Source organism: Motacilla alba, chromosome 1 (assembly GCF_015832195.1).
Source record: "Motacilla alba alba isolate MOTALB_02 chromosome 1, Motacilla_alba_V1.0_pri, whole genome shotgun sequence".
In the NCBI taxonomy this organism is placed as follows: domain Eukaryota; kingdom Metazoa; phylum Chordata; class Aves; order Passeriformes; family Motacillidae; genus Motacilla; species Motacilla alba.
Genome location: NC_052016.1, coordinates 91,203,493 through 91,222,803, shown reverse-complemented (window position 1 = coordinate 91,222,803; position 19,311 = coordinate 91,203,493). Strand labels below are relative to the sequence as shown.

At 42.8% G+C, this 19,311-nt stretch overlaps 1 protein-coding gene across 4 annotated transcripts; it reads left to right on the top strand.

The window, feature by feature from the left end:
- The first annotated feature begins 261 nt into the window (after positions 1-261).
- On the top strand, positions 262-19,184 carry PLCXD1 (phosphatidylinositol specific phospholipase C X domain containing 1). Of its 4 annotated transcripts, none has more exons than XM_038158148.1 (7): positions 262-584; positions 5,305-5,447; positions 8,764-8,900; positions 12,085-12,213; positions 12,755-12,910; positions 16,286-16,469; positions 17,692-19,184. In XM_038158148.1, exons 2-7 carry the CDS (start codon positions 5,336-5,338, stop codon positions 17,985-17,987), a joined length of 1,014 nt encoding a protein of 337 aa, XP_038014076.1. In that variant the 5' UTR covers positions 262-584; positions 5,305-5,335; the 3' UTR covers positions 17,988-19,184. The 4 variants fall into 4 exon arrangements, with proteins under 4 accessions (XP_038014076.1, XP_038014068.1, XP_038014084.1 ...); XM_038158140.1 differs by lacking the exon at positions 262-584 and adding an exon at positions 637-943; XM_038158156.1 differs by lacking the exon at positions 262-584 and adding an exon at positions 979-1,359.
- Positions 19,185-19,311: the final 127 nt, after the last annotated feature.

Genomic DNA, 19,311 nt, shown 5'->3' with positions numbered 1-19,311 from the left:
CATTTAGCTGACTGTTAACCTGATCTTGCTGCTGTTGGTACCACAGCAAGTTTTGCTCTGCCTCATGCAAAAATGAGTCAGTGAAAAAGGCCTATCTGGAAAATACATCCTTGCATTAAGAAGCACAACACTGCAGCAGCCTGAGGTATTACTAATCTCAACTGCAGTACAATCCCAGGGCACTTAGATCACAGCTCCATTGTAGAGGACCCTCCAGGAATGCTGTCCTGTGGAGAAAGGGGAGATAATCTTCTCTATCCATTCTTTCAGTTGGAGTTTCAGCTCACCATTCCTCACTTCGGGAACTGAGTGTTTTAGTGTGCTTTTGGAACACTAAGGGGTAGGTGAGATCCTTTCTCCATCTCTCTGGGAAGGCTGAGAACACACCCGCTTCAAGAACTGCACCGAGGGTACGCATGTTTGCCTCTACATGCCATTCACTCATCTATTTACCTCCTGCCTCTTTACACAGAGTAGCTTTTTGAAGAGCTTGCCAAGATTTCTGCCAGGTGGCATCATAAGTGGATTTCACCACAGGTGAGGCCCTGACAAGCTTTGCTAGACAGACACAGCAGCAAAGTAAGGTACTTTTAACGTATACATATCGTTGTAAATATTCATTTTAAGCCTTCTTGCATTAATAGATTTGAAATGCAGCGCGTCGTACCTGGCGCTTCCCCCGCCTGTCCCTGCCCGCAGGCTCCTCCTGGAGCAATGCCCCGTCAGGCCAGAGAGCGGCTCTGCGCCTCGGGCAGCGCCACTCCACCACAACCACTTCTCCTCCTCTTCTTCATCCCTCCCGCCCCTTCTTCACCTTCCTCAAACCTGCGGCCACTTGAGCCGGGCGGGGCCGCTCCGCCCCGCCTGGGTGCGGGGCCCAGGGCGAGCTGGGGTGCGCACGGCTTCCCGAGGAGCCGACATGGAACCGGAGTCGTTCCTCGGAGTGAGTAAAGCAGTGGCGAGGGAGAGGGAGAGAGGGAGGGAGGGAGGGAGGGCTGCGGCTCCCCGGCGGGTCCGGCAGCGGGAGGCGGGGGCCGCGCGGAGCCCGGGTCCCCATCGCCCCTGGGGGGCTGGCGGCCCCTCCTCGCCGGGGTGCTCGGGTACTGCTCCTCACAGGGTTTCCTGTAAGTCCCGTGGGGTTTTTTTTTTAGCTTCTGGGTCGGCTGCAGCACATGTTTGACTGATGTCATCACGAATCGTTCTTTAATTATATCTGCCTCCCGGAACTGCGCTGGCCGGCGTTTGGCCGCGTCCCAGCGCTCGGGGCCGCGGGGCACAGCCCCTCCTGGCGAGGGACATTCAGCCCGATGCTCTCTGTGTCCTGGGGCTGGAGGATGCTGATCTCTAGCGGCTTTACAGGTCTGCATGTTTTATTGCTTGTTTATTGCATGTGTCCCAGTAAAGTCCTCAAAATGTAATTGCTGCCTGTACGCAGAGCACCCAGGGCAGGTCAGACGGCTGATGTGAGCAAGAGGAGCGAAGGTAGTTAGGGCGAGCTTTTCCTGACTGGAAGCCAAGTGCCCACCAGAGTCCCTCTATCACTCTCCTGCTCAGCAAGGGGAGAGAAAAATGCAACGAAAGGCTCATAGGTCAAGGTAAGGACAGGGAGAGATCACTCACCAGGCACTATCACAAAAAAGGCAAAGCAGACTCAGCTTGGGGAAAATATTGAATTTATTACCAATGAAATCAGAGTAAGGTAATAAGAAATAACCAGCAAATCTTAGAACACCTCCCCACCCCTCCATTCTCCCAGGGTGCAACTTCACTTTTGATTTCTTGATTTCCTCTACCTGCAGTGGCACAGAGGGATGTGGAGTGGGGGCTGAGGTCAGTTCATCAAGTATGTTGTCTCTGCTAATCCTTCCTCCTAGGGGGAGGACCCCTCACACTCTTCTGCTCCAGCATGGTCCCTCCTATGGGAGACACCTCCACAAATTTCTCCAACATCAGTCCTTCCCAAGAGCTGCAGTTCTTTGTGATCTGCTCCAGTGTGGGTCCTTTCTATGGGGTCATAAGTTCTGCTAGCAAACCTGCTCCAGCATGGGCTCCTCTGTCCATGGGACCACAGGACTTGCCAGAAGCCTGCTCCTACATGGGCTTCCTTCCCATGGGGTCACATTCTCCTTTGTGCATTCACCAGCTCTAGTGTGGGACCCTCCATAAGCTGCAGGTGGAGGACTCTGCTCCAGAATTGGATCTCCATGGGCTGCAGGGGCACAGCTGTCTCACCATGGTCTTCACCACGGGCTGCAGGCGAACCTCTGCTCCAGTGCCTGGAGCACCTCCTGCCCCTCCTTCTGCACTGGCCCTGATGTCTGCAGAGTTGTCTCTCACACATATTCTTACACCTCTTTTCCTGGCTGCTGTTGCACAGCAACTTTTTCCCCCTTCTTGAACCTGTTACCCCAGAGGCTCTACCACTGTTGTTGATGGGCTCAACCTTGGCCTGCCTTGGAGCCAGCTGTCATTGGCTCTCTTCTACTTGGGGAGAGTTTCTGGCAGCTTCTCACAGGAATCAGCTCTGTAGAGTCCTCCTACTATCAAAATCTTGCCATGGAAACCCAACACAGTAGTTTATCACAGTACTGTGTGTAGGGTGGACTTACCTATCTGGAAACGGGGAACAAAGAAACAGTTCTTATTTGTGAAGTTTAGGGTTTAGTCATGAGAGGCAGCAGCTAATGGCTGCAGTTTCATTTCTCCAAGTAAGCCTTGGTTTCTCCCTAAAGGTTGCCCCCAAACACAATGCAGCAGCTGAGTTTGGAGGTGGCAGTGTGAACATCTAGGGCTTTGTATTGCATGGGGGAGTGGGACAAAACCTGGTCCAGTCACTTTTGTACAGGGCTTGATCAGCAGATGGCCATGGTGCAGCTCCTGCCATGCACTGCCAGTGGCTGCTATCCCCAGTCTCAGGGTACTGTGGAAGAGGAAGAAGAGAATGTGATGTGCATCTCTTACATGTCTGTGTTTGCAGGACTGCAGTGTGTCTTGGTCTTGCTGTTTCTGCTCTCTGCTGGCTTTCCTCAGGCCCAGCAGGACACTCTTTGTGAAGTGTCCTGGTCTTGCAGAAGCTGGGGCATTGATGGCAGCTGTGCCGCCCATGAGCTTTGGCTGGACAAGGCCAAGGGATCTCTCGTACAGCTCAGTAAAGGCAATTGCAGGGCTTGATGCCTCTGCAGGGACTTCCTGAGCATGTGCTATCCTGACTCTGTGGTGAACTGGAGAAAGGGACCAGCATGGCAGAAACCCAGCTTTTTTTTTTGGTCAGCTGTGAAGCTGTTCCTGCATTAGCCCAAACAAGATGGTGAGAGTACACGGCAGGAGGAGAGTGGCAGCAGGCAAACCTGCACCCTTGGATGCATCCTGGGGGTGCTGCTGCTGCAAAGGAGCTTGTGCCAGGACAAGGTGTGACTGCCTGGCAGGGCTTAAGGGTCTTGCTATGGGTCCCTGGGGTGATGGGTGCCTGCTCTGGGGATGTGTGGGTTGCTTTGGGGTATTGGAGAGCCCCAAAGAAGAGCTGGAGAAGAAGAGAGACCATTGAGACTTTATAAACAGAAATGCTGTTTTAAGTACCTGCAGCCCCTGCCCATGCTGATCCTACCAGGTACAGAGACCAGAGCAGAGCAGCTGTGGGTGAGCAGTGGTCTGCAGTGTGATGAAGCATGAAACAGAAAAAGGTGACAAAACAAGCTGCAGAGATCTGTTGTCTGAACAAGGGTCTGTGGGGGACAGAAGCTCACATATTAAAGGGCATCCTCCTCACCCAGAGGATGGGTGAATTGATCTCCCTGAGATCTGAATATTTTTCCAAGAGTAAGAATAGCTGATGTGGCATATAGAGACCATTTATTTCTTTCAACTTCGACGCACTGAAGGCACAGCAAGGCAGGCCAGGCAGGTGATGCTTTGTGCATTGGCTGTATAAAAGCACATTGTTTCTTTTTGTGTGGTATAGACATAAAACTTAGGAATGCAATTCCTAAAGTTGCCTTTTAGATGACCCTATGTGACTGACAAAATAAAAAAATCTATTGCACCATGTTTAAGGAAATGTTCTTCATATAAGTATTCTGGCTCTCCAGTATATAAGGAAAAAACCAACCACCTCCTAGGAGAAACAATCTTGAATGAATGTGCTAAGATGCAGCAAAAGGGATCAGTGAGGGTGTTTGCAGAGTACAAAACCTTAAAAATATGTATCTGACGGCAATTGCTGTAGCAGACAAGAAGGAATCATTTACATTTACATTGGCAACTTTTAAAAAGGCATTAAAAAGGAAGCTCTGATATTGGTAATATATTGGTAGTCACTGTGCCATCACGGTGCCAAAAGAAATTCTCACACTATCTGTGACAAATAAAGCCTTGAAAGCAGTGAAAAGAAGGAAGGCTCTACTCCTCAGACCACCACCTGTACTAGGAACATCCTGGGAAAAAGACCCCAAAACACAGAGAGCTTATTTTTGTGTTCTGCACAATCTAGGAGATTATAAAATGAAAAATGAACTGGATAACTCCAGCAGGCCCTGGTGATGCCATGATTTCTCACCTGGGTTTCCTCCACTGGCACTGCTGCATGACCACTGCAAATTTTGCAGAAGATCCCAGAGAAGAACAATTCCAGAATAGTTTCAGGAAGGTCAGAACAAACTGAAATACTTATGATCATGGACTTGTAGGGGCAATAAAAACATTTTTTATGTTCTCCAAAGCAGGAATAAGGAGAAGAAAGTTTTCCTTTTTGACCCCAGATGCTGGCATGACCTGCAAATCCCATATCCTGAAATGTTTGTAAAGGCTTTTTGTAGAGGTACTCCTGTGGTGCCTGATTGGATCTTTCAAGGGAAGTTCTCTAGGGACCTGAGGGTAGCAGACCCAGCCCCTGTCCCAGCCTTGCCATTGGTCCCATTGCTGTGCTCCTGGGACTGCAAAGTGTAAAGGAATGGACGCAGTTTCATACTGGAGGGAGGTAGTCCTTGTGGTTTCACAATAGCCAATACAGACAGCAATTTCTCCATACCAATGAAAATGTGTGTATTTGTCTTGGCTCAGTTTTTTCTTTTACTTGGTCAGTTTGCAAACCTAAGCTGGAATCCACCCTTTGGCATTGTGCTGTGAGACAGTGTTATCAAAAGCAGCATATGTCGTAGCTACAAGCTCTTGACATTTTTCTGCAACTACTTGAGGGGAGGATTGGCATTTTTTAACATCTATAAATTCTTCCTACGCAGGTGCAATGTCATAAATTCAAGCACAGTATATGGAATGGTTTATTGTTTTTCTTTTCTTTTTCCCTCCCAGAACACCCTATGAAGTCCCAAAGCACATACCAATGGAAGGCCCTTTGCAAACCTTCGTTCATGTGTGCCATGAAAATGGTCAATGGATGTCACAGTTACCAGAGAAGCTCTGGGATATTCCCCTCTATAACTTAGCTCTTCCAGGTAAAGATTAACTTTTGTTCTCCACTGTTTTGTTAGCTTGCCATTTAAGCATTGGAATATCCTGTTTGTCCCATTTCAGGACAGCTACGTTTATTATTTGGGTCAGTGTGTGGGGGAGGGTTTGTGCGATGTTATGTGAATAATGTTGGTCTGTAATGTTTGTTGTTTCTTAGAGGGGAGGGGTAACAAAGGGAATTTTTATTGTTTTTTTAAGAAATTAAAAGAAAGAAGCACTTTGCATTATCTTGTGAGATACTATTAATAATCTAAGGATTAACTTATTTGGGCAATGATAAAATTTTCCTAAATAATTCTTGTAAATTCCTATATAATAAAATGTTTTCAGGAGGGGAGAATTAAGGTTTACCTTATTATTTGTTTCTTTGTACTACCTAAAAGAGGCTGTGAAGTTGCAGAAAAAGGAGAATTGAGACTTATAATTAACATGCTTTTATTAATGTAGACTGTTATTTTTCTACATGATCCAGCTTATAAAAACTGGATTTATCATGTTGTGCGTAAATGCATCTAAACAATACCTGTGTATTATTAACTTTTCTTTGGTCATATTATTGCTTCTTTCTGCTGCCTTGATTTTTTTTCTCCTCTCATTCTGCCCAAAAAAAATATTATGGTATAATGTGGTTTCACTGACACATGGGGAGGCACTGAAGGACCATCAGCTCCTGAGTGATTCCCTTTGCCTCAATATCAAAAATGGTACTAAAGAAAAGTCTAGCCTGTGTTTTCTCTCATACCTGTAGATGTGACAGGTAGCTTGAGGGGAAAGCAGCACAGTGTAGATGAATGTTTTATGTAGGCCACAGGATCATAGGTTAATTTTAGGAAAGGCATATATTTAGAGATAGTGTGAAGTCTTGTCTTCAGTGGGTAGAGCCTTTGGAGAGTCCAAGAACTGTAGTGTTTTGGCTTTTTTTTGCCTGTTGTGAACTAATGAAATGTGGAGTTCCAGTTAAAATTGAAACCCAGGAACTTATTTCATGGAGGCTTCTTAGATAATGTAATTTGAATTGATGTTAACTTCAAAACAAGCACATCTCTGTTTAGGATAAAGCTTATGTAAGAGGACTAGGACAGGTGCTATTAAATAAACCCCTCTAGATTTCTTATTTAACCATCAAGAGAGGAAAAAAGAAAATATGTATCTGTCTTATGACTGAAGAAAGAAGGTAATAGTCTTCTCTTTTTCTATTTTTGTTCCTATTGCAAATATCATTCAAAAGTCAATAGCACCCTCAGTGGAATTTTGTTTTGCTGGAAAAGGAGCCTTGTTGTTTCTATAAGACTTTCACCTGGTGTTTCTTGCCCATCTTAGAAAGTGGAGAACCTGCTGATAGGTTTGTTTGCCTTCCTGGCTCTCCTCCTAAGGGTGATCTGTTATTCTTGAATTATTGTTGTTCTCATGAATATGCCTGCAGGGAGAACAGGCATGAAGAATAGTTGAAGGCAAGTCCATTTCAGCAAACATTAGAGGACTTTTACAGTGCATTGCAGGCTATTAGCTTAGAATATTTTGGTGTCTGTCCAGCTGACCCATAAAGCTGATCTAGCCCAAGTCAGAACACAAACAGATCAAGACCAGCCAGGTCAAGACAGCTCTGGCAGGTTTCCAGAGGGAGGAAACCCAGTTTGGAAGTTGATCTCATAGAAGGCATGCAAGAAACATGACAGAGTGGATTCTGAAAGCATGATGATGAGACAGTGGCAAATCTCATTAATTAGTGTTGTGCTTGCGCCAGATTCAGCACAGTGCTGCTGGGGAGGTGTGGAATCAAGGTCTGGAGTGACTTGGCTTGGTGCTAGCTCACTAGCTTTGCATCATATATGTTGTGTCATGGATGTACCCATCTTTCTTTCATTACTGTAACTCATGACATCACAAAAGACTCATGAGTAAAAGATTATTATCCATTTGCTGGTTGGCATCCATAGATGCAACACCCATCAATGGAATCCTGCTTATCTCTCTCAGACTTGGATTTGGTCCATGGATGTTTAATAGTTTGACTCTTACATCTTCTAACACATATTTTATTGCATGCCCTCAGTATTGATCTTCCATCTGCAGTGAGTGTGTTTTAGGTGTTTAAAGCAGTAAAATAAATAAAAAATGGCTTTTAGAAGGTGAGAAAATTGATTGAGACATCAAACTATTATTGACAGTTCCAAAGAATTTTTACTTCCAAATCAATCATTTTTACTGTGTTTACTAGAAATATTACCACTGGCACCAGTAAGGCTGACACTTCAAGAAAGCAGTTTCTAGCACCAGTGAAAAACTAATTTGACAGAAGACTTAAACCCCAAAATGATAAGCAAATTCTTTGCAGATATTCTGTTAAGATCCAAGCAAGTCACTTCACTGAGTTGTTAGCTTTTCTTATTGATGCTTTATAAAACTGGAAGAAATAATGGAACAGAAAAGCTAGCAAAATCACTGGTTCCATGTCTTGATGAAATTGTGAGTTGCAATAGTTTTATCTAAACACGATGCAAGAGATGTGTCAGATTTATTAAGACTTCAAGGAAATAAAATATTTGGGCAGATTGGTCTTGGCTCCGATGCCTGCATAATTCCCTATGCTGGGAAGAGTCAGGTAATTTTTGAAGTACATCAAGTCAATCTTGTTCATCTTTCACTCATGAACTTGGATTTGCCTAAGAAACCTTCAAGAACCCACCTTGTTTGTTGTTTTTGTAGGGGAGGTGGGGGTTTACTTCAGGAAGACATTCTTAGCAGATATTTAAGATATAAATGGTTAAAGCGCCAAGTTAAGTGTTGGTCCAGTCAAAGGTGTAAGAAGATGAATTTCTTCTTTCAGTCGTATTTTCCTGTGCAGAGATGAGGGTATTGGACTGTGAAATCCTGCATTTGGACAACTCTGTAAACAGGACAATTTCTAGATAAATTCAGCCTTCAGATGAATTTTTTTCCCTGGGAAAAAAAATGTTTTCACATCAAGATAATTATTTTAAGGGAAGATGCCATTTGAAACAGGCCATTTTATTGTAGTTTGGGGCAAACAACAGTGATGTGTAATTTAGATGGTTTATTGAAAAGTGTCAATGCCTTCCCTTCAAAAGAATTTTGTGCTAAGCTTATTAATGTTAGGTGAGCAACTTCTGTAGACAATTCCACCTTTTTGCCATAACTACAGAGGCTCTCAGACTATATAGGTGTGTGACCTGCAAATGTGATGGGCCACCAGGTGTGCACATGAAGTCTAGCCATGGAATGTGGTCTTGAGTGGTTAAGAAAGGAGATTTTCTGTACATTTATTTTTGTATTCTACAGGAAGTCACGACACTATGACCTACTGTTTGGATAAAAGCTCTGCTGTTAGTGCCAATGAGTCCAAGTTGGTGAAGTTTTTAAACAAATGTCTGCCCTGCATTGTGCACCCCATTATCATGAAGTGGTCTATAACACAGGTAACCATCAACTGGCGTTCTCTTCTTGCCTTGGCAAAGTTGAAGCTTGTTCAACAGGGCTGAGAATGTACAATGGCAGAACAGCCTGCTGCCCAGAAATCTGTGCTCTCGTGAGATACCATGCTTGGGTGCTGTGGTTTAACTCCAGCGAGCAGCTCAGCCCTGCACTGCTGCTTCTCGCTTCCCCTGGGTGAACTAGGGGAGGGAATAGAAGGGTAAAAGCTGGAGAACTTGTGGGTTGAGATAGAGACTTTTTAATAAGTAAAGCAAAACCCACATGTGCAAGTAAAGCAAAATAAGGAATTAATTCACCACTTCCCATGGACATGTAGGTGTTCAGTCACCTCCAAGAAAGGCAGGTTTGATGTGTAACGGTGTCTTAACAGGACAAACACCATTACTCTGAACATTCCCTCTCTTCTTCCCCCAGCTTTATATGCTGAGCATGACTCCTTATGATGCAGGATACCCCTGTGGTCAGTTAGGGTCAGCTGTCCAGGCTGTGTCTCCTCCCAGCTCCTTGTGTACCCCCAGCCTCCTTGCTGGTGGGGTGGGGTGAGAGGCAGAAAAGGCCCTGACTCTATGTAAGCACTTCTCAGCAACCGCAAGAACATCTCTGTGTAATCAACACTGTTTTCAACACAAATCCAAACCACAGTTCCATTCCAGCTAATATGAAGAAAAGGACTCTTTCTAAATCCAGCACTCTGGAGTATGAGGTAGGAGCCACACTTACCTGATTATCTTTTCTGGGGAAAAAGCATGCAGGTGAAGCAGGGATGATACTTACAGTTGTTGCTTAAAGCTGACCACTTGGTACTAGAAACCATTTTTCACATGTTTATTGTGGTGGTAAATAACATTTAACATTAATGCAATTAACATAGATTTTTTTTTTCTCTTGGACTTTGTTCAAAAGGTACTTGCTTGTCATTTTTGCTGTCACTGTTGTGTGAGATGTCAGCTGTTTTCCCCACCTAGACTGGGTATTTCACCAGCAGCAGAAACAGAAGAATCTCTGGTTGAAGGGATTTTTTTTTCCTATAAAGATTAAGAGAGCGAAGGTGTGGTCCATCACATAAGGTTTAGTTAACTTTTTAAAATGTGCAAATGTTAAGCTAGTAGTTATCTCTTTGCTCCTCATAAATGTGTGTTAAAGAGAAAATTACTGATTTTGACTTAAGCTACAGCTTTTGAAAATTCTTCCAAGGAATAGACTTTCCTGACGTTCAGAGATACCAAAAATCTTTCTGTTTTTGTTCTTATTGAAGGAGTAGTTCATTATTAGAGAATTAAAACTGAAAAATTGATAAATAGCAATAAGCATTCTAAAGTTACTTTTGTTGTGTTTGAACAGCTCTGGCAAATATGAACCAGCAATCATGAGCTGATGTTGAAGGGCACTTGCTTAGCACAGATCCTTGTTTATTTTGAGCTGCTTTTTTGGGGGGGACTTAAGCCAATGAAAGATTTAGAAATCTCCTAACTTGTGGGTTTCTGGCTGGCAAAGTGACCCTGTTGGTGACAAACAATCTCTTAACATCATAATAGTAATTTTCTGGTCCAAACCCAGTGTGACAAGCAGGAAGTGGCCCAGTGCTGATAGGGAAGAGGCACAGCTACAATCCTGCCCCTCCTTAGCTCTGCTGTGCTCCAGTTATCTGTGTGGGGAGATGACTCCACCCCTTGGAATGCAGAACAGACACCATGGAGCCCTTCTGATGGTAGAATCCACAAGTTCCTGGATGGCTCAGTGCCTGGGAGTTGCCTGCTTGAGCCCCAATTGCTGTGGCTGTCGGTCTAGAGGCCCAAATGTTTCCAGTGTAATGGCTGTGTGACTTCCAGTCATGCCCTGGATGCCTGGTGTGAGATTGAAGCACTGAGCAGCATTGCTCCTCAGGGCTTGCTTTTGCATTTTGCCCTTTAGGGAGCAATGTTTATGCTGCCTAATTCAGTATCCAAACCCAGGTGACTAATTAGAGAGCCTAATTTTCTCATTTTCCTGTCTAGTCAACAGATAAGAAGTGAATTAATCTGAAGGGCAGTTCAGCAATTTCATTTGGTGCTTTTTCTGGCCACAGAGGTTATAAATGACCTACAGCCATGTACACTCCCATCTCCAGCATACTCCAAGCTAAGGGATGTGGTTCATCCCTTCAACTGCTTCAGCCTGGTGGAGACCCAGCAGGCCCAGGAGGAGCTGTTGGCCAGACCCACTGCACCCCTGGACCCTGGGGCACAGCCTGGGGAGGCTGAATTCATGTCCAAAGAACAGGAAGTTAGGGGGTTAAACTAAGCATGGTGAGCATCCTGCCACGAGCCATAAGCTCTGCCACAGTGCTAAAGCTACGAATTTGGATATCCAAGAGCAGTGCCTTGTACTCATTTAGCTTTCATTGAATCCTTTCTGACTTAAGTTATACAGTATAATGTATGGTTTCTGAAGCCTAACTTTTTATCCCTAGCAGTTGAACTAAGATGAACTAGTGTTTAAACATATTTAATTAAATTGATTCTATTTTCTCTTGCTAAGAAAGTCTTGATATAAGGAAAAGACATATAATTTGGAACTTTTTTCCTCAGAAGCAGTTTTATCGACTGTTCTATTCAGCCTTCAAATCTAGGGGAAATGCTCTGAGGGAAGTGGATCTAGAGGAGTGTCTCTGTTTTGGAGGATTTCTACAGGTTAATTCCAACTTCATAAGAAATTATATCTTGAAAAAGAACAGCCAGTAGCTTCTTCTATTTTTATTTTTCCTTCTGTTGAGGATGTGTGAGGTCCTCAGAGACAACCATGGTAAAGCCTTTGATCTAGTAAGAAATACGGCGTTTCTAACTTGCTGATCCTGCAATTGTTTTTTAAATGAATAGTTGTGTGAAGCGCAATCATGTATTTATGCACAGGTTAATTGGTCTTTAACTTTCAGAACACAACAAGGGCAACTGTCTGAAACTAATCTAATCTGTATTTGCAGTTAATGTTGCAGGGAAATTGGAATCCCTATTGCCAGAGAGCAAAATGCTTCCAAGTTGCAATTTGGTGCCACACAGTAACCTTTTAAAGACCAAAGACCTGTGAAAAATGCCATAGGGCTAACTTTGTACCCCTCTTTTAGCTTTCTAAACTAAAGAAACAAATCTCTTTCAAGTTCTCAGGACCTTTGTCTTCTGTTTCACCTTTCAGGTCCTGACTGTGACAGAGCAACTTGAGGCTGGAGTTAGATACCTGGATTTCAGGATCGCCCACAAGGCTAATGATCCTTCTATGAATTTGTACTTCGTGCATATGGTTTACACAACTGTTACTGTGCAGGTATTTTCCTTAGCTTTGTGATGGCTATAAAACCAGTGCCATTTTTTTTCATTTAAGGGTCATCATAATCCACAAATGCTGGCTCAAGGTCTTCTGAGCAGGTTATTTGTTTTTCTTTCGTGACGACTTCAAACTAGAGAGAATCAGCAGGGCTGGAAGTTAGTTTCAGCAGCTGCACGTGACACTGGAGCATCAATGTTTTCCTTATCCTCAAACCAGACTCTTTGTGCCTGCTCTCCACTGCCTATCCCCTACCACATGCCAAATGTTCTGGGGTTCATCATGGGTTATACCAGGATGATACACAGGGCATTCCTGTTTCCCTGGTAAGGAGAGAAGTTGTTTAAGGGAAGAAAGCATTAAAAGCCCTTCTGTACATAGTTACAGAAACACTTTTTTTTTTTTTTTTTTTTTTGAGAAAACATAGTTTTTCATTATTGTGATTGTGAGTCTACTCCATCATCACTGCTCTGTTGGTTTTAAGTCCTTTCTCCTGCATAGCACAGATAACTTTCTAAGCTGCCATATCTCTTTCTTGTAGGATATTCTGTGGGAAATATTGAGGTGGTTAGAAACTCATCCTCAGGAAGTTGTTATCATAGCCTGCAGGAATTTTGATGGATTAACCAAAAGACTTCATAATCATCTTGTTGCCTGTATAAAAGAGATTTTCCAGTGTAAACTGTGTCCTAGAAATGTAAGTATGAGACACTTTTTTCACATTTTAAAAGAATGATACACCACAGTGAGATCTTTGATCAGAAATCTTTAGATATATTCTATTTTCACTGTGTTTTTAACCACAGAAAAGTACCATTTGCTGCATTAGAGATAGGTCATTATCTAATAGAACTGAGGAGGTAAAGCAAACATACATTCCACAGTGTAGAGGAGGGAATTAAATTTGACTGTTATGTATGTGGGACAATAGTAGAGACAACTGTCATCCCTTGTCCTGTCTGAGTTTTCTTGGAAAGGAAATGGAAAAGAGGAAAGGAAAAGAAAGGAAAATAAAAGTTGTGTGTCTTATATTTATCATTTAGAATTTAAAGAATCCATTTTCACAGCAATGATTATAAATTAATTTTTTCTATTTAAAGCAGTTTAGGTTGGAAGTGACCTCTGGAGGTTATCTGGTCCAACATCACCACGCAAAGTAGGACCAGCTTCCAAGTTATGCTGGGCTGCATGCTGTTCATTTTTGATTATCTCCAAGGATGGACATTTCACAACCTTTCTATGCAAAATTTGACCACTCCCACAGTAACCTTGTTTTCCTTCTCTATCTGATCAGAATCTCTCTTGTGTCTGCTGACTTCCACTCCTTGCTGTGCATATCTGAGGAGTCTTCTCTACATTTAACCATTTGCAGATGGCAGTACGACCTGTCCAGTCTTCTCTTTTCCTGCTGGACATACTCAGCTCCCTCAGCCTGTCCTTGTGTGTCACGCTCCAGCCTCTGCTCCAGCCTCTGCTCGCTCTGGTGGTGTGCTGCTGGATTCACTCCAGCTCGTCAGTGATTTCTTTGTACTGGGGAAGCCCCAGCTGGAAACAATACTTGAGCTGCAGTCCCACAACTGCTGAATAGAAGGGAAGATCCTCTTTTCTTGATTTGCTGCCTGTGCCTTTGCTAATACAGGCCAGTTCACAACTGACCTTTGCCAGGTGAGCCCAGTACTGGCTCAAGTGCAGCTTGATGCCTACGAGAATCTTCAGGTCCTTTTCTGCAAAGCAGGTCTCTTGCCAGCTTCCATCAGTCTGTCCTGGTGTGTGGTGTTAGTCTGTTCAGGACTTTGCCTTTGCTTTTGTTGAGCTTCATGAGGTTTCTGTCAACTTGTTCAGGTTCCTCTTAATAGCATCTCTGCCCTCAGTGCATTTCTGGTGGCATTGTCTTTCCTGGTGCTGACCTCCTAACCAGTCTTGCAGTTACTCATACCTCCAGAGAGGCCTTAATTTAAATCAGAAAATATTTGATTGCTAGAGTTTAGAAATTGAGATTTTTATCTCCCTCTGCTTTTTACAAGGTGTGGGAGCTTTTAGTAGTTAAACAATTATCATTTCAAAGATGCAGAGGAACAGAGGGTTTTCTCTGGAGATGTGAGTGGTACAGGAGAATGATGACCCTATTCACGATTCAAATTCAGCCTTTGAAGCTGGTGTATCAGTAACATGTGAGTATTACCACTTCAAAGCATTTTGTACAGTAGAGTTAAAATAGAACAATTCTCAGCAAAACTAGGGGATTCTGAATATTCAAGCCTCAGCTGAATAACTGAAGACCTGAGTGACACTGTTTTATTGTTTCCCCAAATAACTTGAGTGTGTAAGTTGTGGATGAGCAGAGATACTGGAGAAGGTGGTCAAATTTGCTTTCAGACACATGGCCAGCTCTTAAACAGAAGAAAGTTATTAACTGCAAAAGGGGAAAGTTGCTGATGATAACTTGTTGAATGAGTGTATTGAAAGAATGGTCTGAGATCACTTCATGAAGAAGGAACATTTCTGAGTTGTGTCCAGGAGGGTGGAGGAAGAGAATTGGAGAAAAGACAAAGTACTTCACTTGAGTAGGAAAACTTTATATCTATGTGGTCTGTGACACACAATGGATCTCACCATTTTTGCTAGTGGCACCATTGCAGGTTAGGTCTCTGTGGGATTTTTCATGATCACAGATTTAGATTTGCCATCAAATATTCAAGTTCTTGCTGACTTATTCTAAAATAAATTGCTACCTACTGTCTTTCAAGACTGCATCTCTGTTGTCATACAGAATTAAGTGTGGAAGTGTTAATGAAGCAGCTGCTCAGGCAAGGTCTCTATGTAGTACTGGCACAGGCCACAGTGTGACAATATTACACTGCATTTAAAATTTTAATTGTCTTAACTATTCAAGGTGTCTTCCTTTGATCTGGATTACTAGGGTTTAAAAATCCCTTGTTAGACTTTGATTTCTGCTTTGCTTGCATAATAAACACCTGTGCTCATATACACATCTCTAGTAGCTCTTTTTTTTGGCTTTTATTGCACATCTTTGCTTGTTTGTTTAAGAGGTTCCAGCTTTAGAAAGGCAGCTGGAGTAAAGTAAAGGCTTCAGTCAACCACAAAGTTTTGTAGCTTAAGAAGATTTTGTCTTAATTTTGCAATATTTTCTGACCTAATAGAAGCTTGCATTCTTTCTTTTGTGGATGAACTGAGAGGGATTCATTTAACCCACCACTTTCTTCTAATATTGTCATTATTAATTTTCAAATGCTTTTGACTTTTATTTAAGTTAATAACCTAATAAGAACATCAAAAAGCCACTATGGTTTTTTTTTCATAAGCAGCAAACGTAGTTTTTAACCACAACATTCTTAGAAAAAACAATGCCTGTTAAATATGTTGGTTTTGCAACTAAAACTAGTCAGAGGGCTTCAGTTCTCTCCAAGGGTAACTTCTGAGGCTGGAAAATGTAATTTCATATTGAGACACTTCAATTTAACAGCTATTTTAGCCCATCTATCTGATACAGAAAATGTCTGACTCAGGTCTTCCTCTCTTCCAATTAAAAATGTCTGAAGCATCCTAATTTCATAAACTTTCCACTTAGAAAAACAAGAATTAATGTAGCTCTTGGTGACTCACATTTAGTCTTACCAAGTTTTAAGGAGTTCAGTTTTCTTTGGTGGTTAGTGCGCCAGATTTTCATCAATGTGTGGAATCTGCCAAAATGATTCCTGCTTCTCTCTGTCTCCATTCCTGCAGCAGATGGTCTCTATCTTCCTCCCCTAACAAACTTTCAGCAGTGGCTAGTGTATGAGGGCTGACACAGGGACGGTTTCCTATTATGCAGGTTTAAGACCCTGAGTTATGGACATGATCATAGCTGAACTGTTTGAGGAAAGGAGGAATTTGTTGATGCTCCCACGGTCCTATTGCCCTGCAGCTCATAAAGGAGCCCATCAGTGCTGGGCTGCTCATTTAAACTCTTTATCTGAACTGAATCTGTGCCAAGGTGATGTCATTAATCAGTATTTGGACTTAGGGAACGCTGCTGTTTTGCTGACTTCAACCTGGGCATGCTTCCTTTTAGGTGGTGCCAACACTGCGGACCATGTGGCACCTCGGCCACCAGGTTATAGTCTCGTACGAAGAGGTGGTGGAACTGGAGAAGCACTGTGAGCTGTGGCCCCCCATCCCATACTGGTGGGGAAACAAAACATCCACTCGTGCTCTTATCCGGTATTTGGAGCGCATGAAGCGCATGGGCCGGCCAGGTAGGCACAGGGAGTTCGCTCGGAGGAGAGAAGGGGTGCTTACAGCCATGCAAAACAAATAGCAAGCTGGGCAATTGTTGCCTTATGGGATATAACCACCCTGTGTGTGCTGTGTGGATACCGTCAGTGTACACACACACACAGACCACAGAGATTGTGGCGGCCACCTCGCTGGTGTGACCCAGAGAAAGGGAGCCCTCAGTGCAGACCCGCTGGCTGGCGCAGTTGCACCCGCCTCATGGGGAGGAGGCTGCTTCCTCAGTCCAGTGCTTGTTGCTTTAGGCAGCACAGATGGTGAGAGAAGTGTATTCCACTAGCCTTGTTGTTAAAGGAAGCCCCTACAATGTTTCTCTCGGGGAGACCTTATCACTCTCTACAGCTACTTGAAAGGAAGTTGTAGCAAGGTGGAAATTGGGCTCTTCATGCAGGGAACCAGAAGAGGAAATGGCCTCAGGCCAGGGGGATGCTGAGCTTGGAAATCAGGAACGATTTCTTCACTGAAAGGGTGGTTAAGCATTGGAATGGGCTGCCCAGGGAAGTGGTGGAGTCACTATCCCTGGAGGTGTTCAAGAAACAACTGGACGTGGGACGTAGTGCCATGGTTTAGTTGTCGTGGTGGTGTTTGGTTGAATGTTGGACTCGATGATCTTGGAGGCCTTTTCCAACCTTAATGATTCTGTGATACAAGACCAGTATGAGAAGGGTGTAGCTGCACATGAACAGCAGCACTCAAGCATGCTGGTGTAGTGTAATCTGGCAGAGATTCAGTTCAGAACCTCTGACACAGCTTTTGAAGCGACTGCAGAGGGTGGTGACGGGGGAGCCGCTTCAGAAGCGCACTCCCCAGCCAGAGGGTGCACCCTGTGCTCCCGTCCATTGCAGGGGAAGGCTAAGTGTTTGGAAGCAACCCCCATAGAAACAGAGGAGTAATTTACAGAGGAGGACTAGTCTGTGGGAACCTTTAGACTGCAATAAATAACTAGACAAATTTAGCTAAACTGGAATGTTTGGATAACCGAGTGTGGCTCAGGAATTGTTTACTACAGCATGCAGTTGCAACAAGGGGAAACAGTTATTGGGACATGAAACAATACAGAGAGAGTGTGAAGTTAGTATTTTAATGATCCCCACTGGAATGAGATGTGAAGGTAATGCAATACTGAGAAGTTTCTCTTCTCCTCAAAAGAATATTTAATGTGTCACTTTCTGATTTTTGTTTCAGGAAAATTCTTTGTGGCAGGGATTAACCTGACTGAAAATTTAAGGTATATTCTCGTACACCCATTTGGATCATTGAAGAAAATGACACTCCAGAGTCTTCCATGTTTGAAAATCTGGATAAAGCAGCAGTATCCAGGACCAAAAAAAAAATGTATTAACATCATTGCTGGAGACTTTATAGGAAACAATGATTTTGTCAAAGATGTGATAGAACTTAACACAAAAATTAATCCTCCATTGCACTGTCAAAGTGAAGTGGAACAAATAGCATTTAATTCTCAGCTTCTTAATCTATGAAAAGTTGAAAAGGCTTTGTCTGCATTTATTGTGCCCTGCTGTAAACATCCTGAATCCCATAAAGGTCCACTTAATTTAAACCAGGAATGCTTTCAGGGCTTAGTAGGAAAAGGTCTCTCAACACCATCAGGGTTTTGAAGCCTTTGGACAGAAAAGAGGGCAGGTACCTTGCTGAAGTCTCTAAAGAACTATGGCATAGGTGTAATTTTTTTTGGAGATGCTCTGATTCTGTAGCAGCTGGCACAACTGAAAGTCTCAAGAACTCAATCTTATTTTACATAGGACTAAGAAGGAGGAAAATGTAAGTAGTTGCATGATTTAGTGGTAAGATTTTATCTTTCTTATAATTGTAAGGATATTCTGCACTAATTGCAACCCAAATTCTTACTCTTTTATATCAGTCTGAAATTGACTTGCTGATTTTCATAGTTTCTGTTAAATAAACAAAAGGAACAGTTTAAAATACTTTTGATATATCAGAGATGATGCACTGACAATCCAATTTGAAATGATCTTATACATACACACCAATGCGCTGAGTATCAGTTGTGAGCTACCTTACAAACAGGGTAGCCCCAAAATTATTTGGAATTTTTAAAAAGTAATTGAATTTGCACTTAGTCACACCAGTTCTGCAGGGATAAAGATACCAAAACGAGGCCCTTTCACAGTTTGTCAGTGGCAGTTAAACATTTTACTAGGTGTTGCCTAAGTATGCCTTACTCTGAAAATAAACACAGAGGAAACAAACTCCTGATCTTAACTTAAACTGCCCTAGAAATACAGATTCTTGGCTTCTATCATGCTCATTTGGGGGTTCACACCTGGTCTTTTATTTAGCTATTTTAGTAGCTCTGCAATTATTTTTCCTCTCACTAAGTAGCTTTTGCGTGTGTCAAAACTAAGAGGTTTATGCTATTTCCCATTGCATACTAATTCTGTTTTTCTAAATGAACTGTGTAATAACAGATCATCATGAAAGCAAGAGAAATGTCAAGCATCAGGACTAAAATAAAACCAATTATTGTTTAAAGTTCACTATGCAACTTCATCCATATACCTCACTTTTTAGATGCACTTTATATACAAAAGCTAAATTCAGATGTCTGCTAATGTTTGCAGAAGTTTTTCTGCCCATCTTTTGTGTCCTCTTTTGTACCTTTGTTATTCTCAATAAAACTTGATCTCTCTCTGTAATATGGAGCGAAATAGTTTGGTTTCTCCTTTCTGTGATATTGTTTTATTGGTTCTCAGTAGTAATTCATAACTTAAGAAATGTATCTGTTGTGGGTTTTTTCCTTTTGTTCTCCTATGTGAAAAGGTT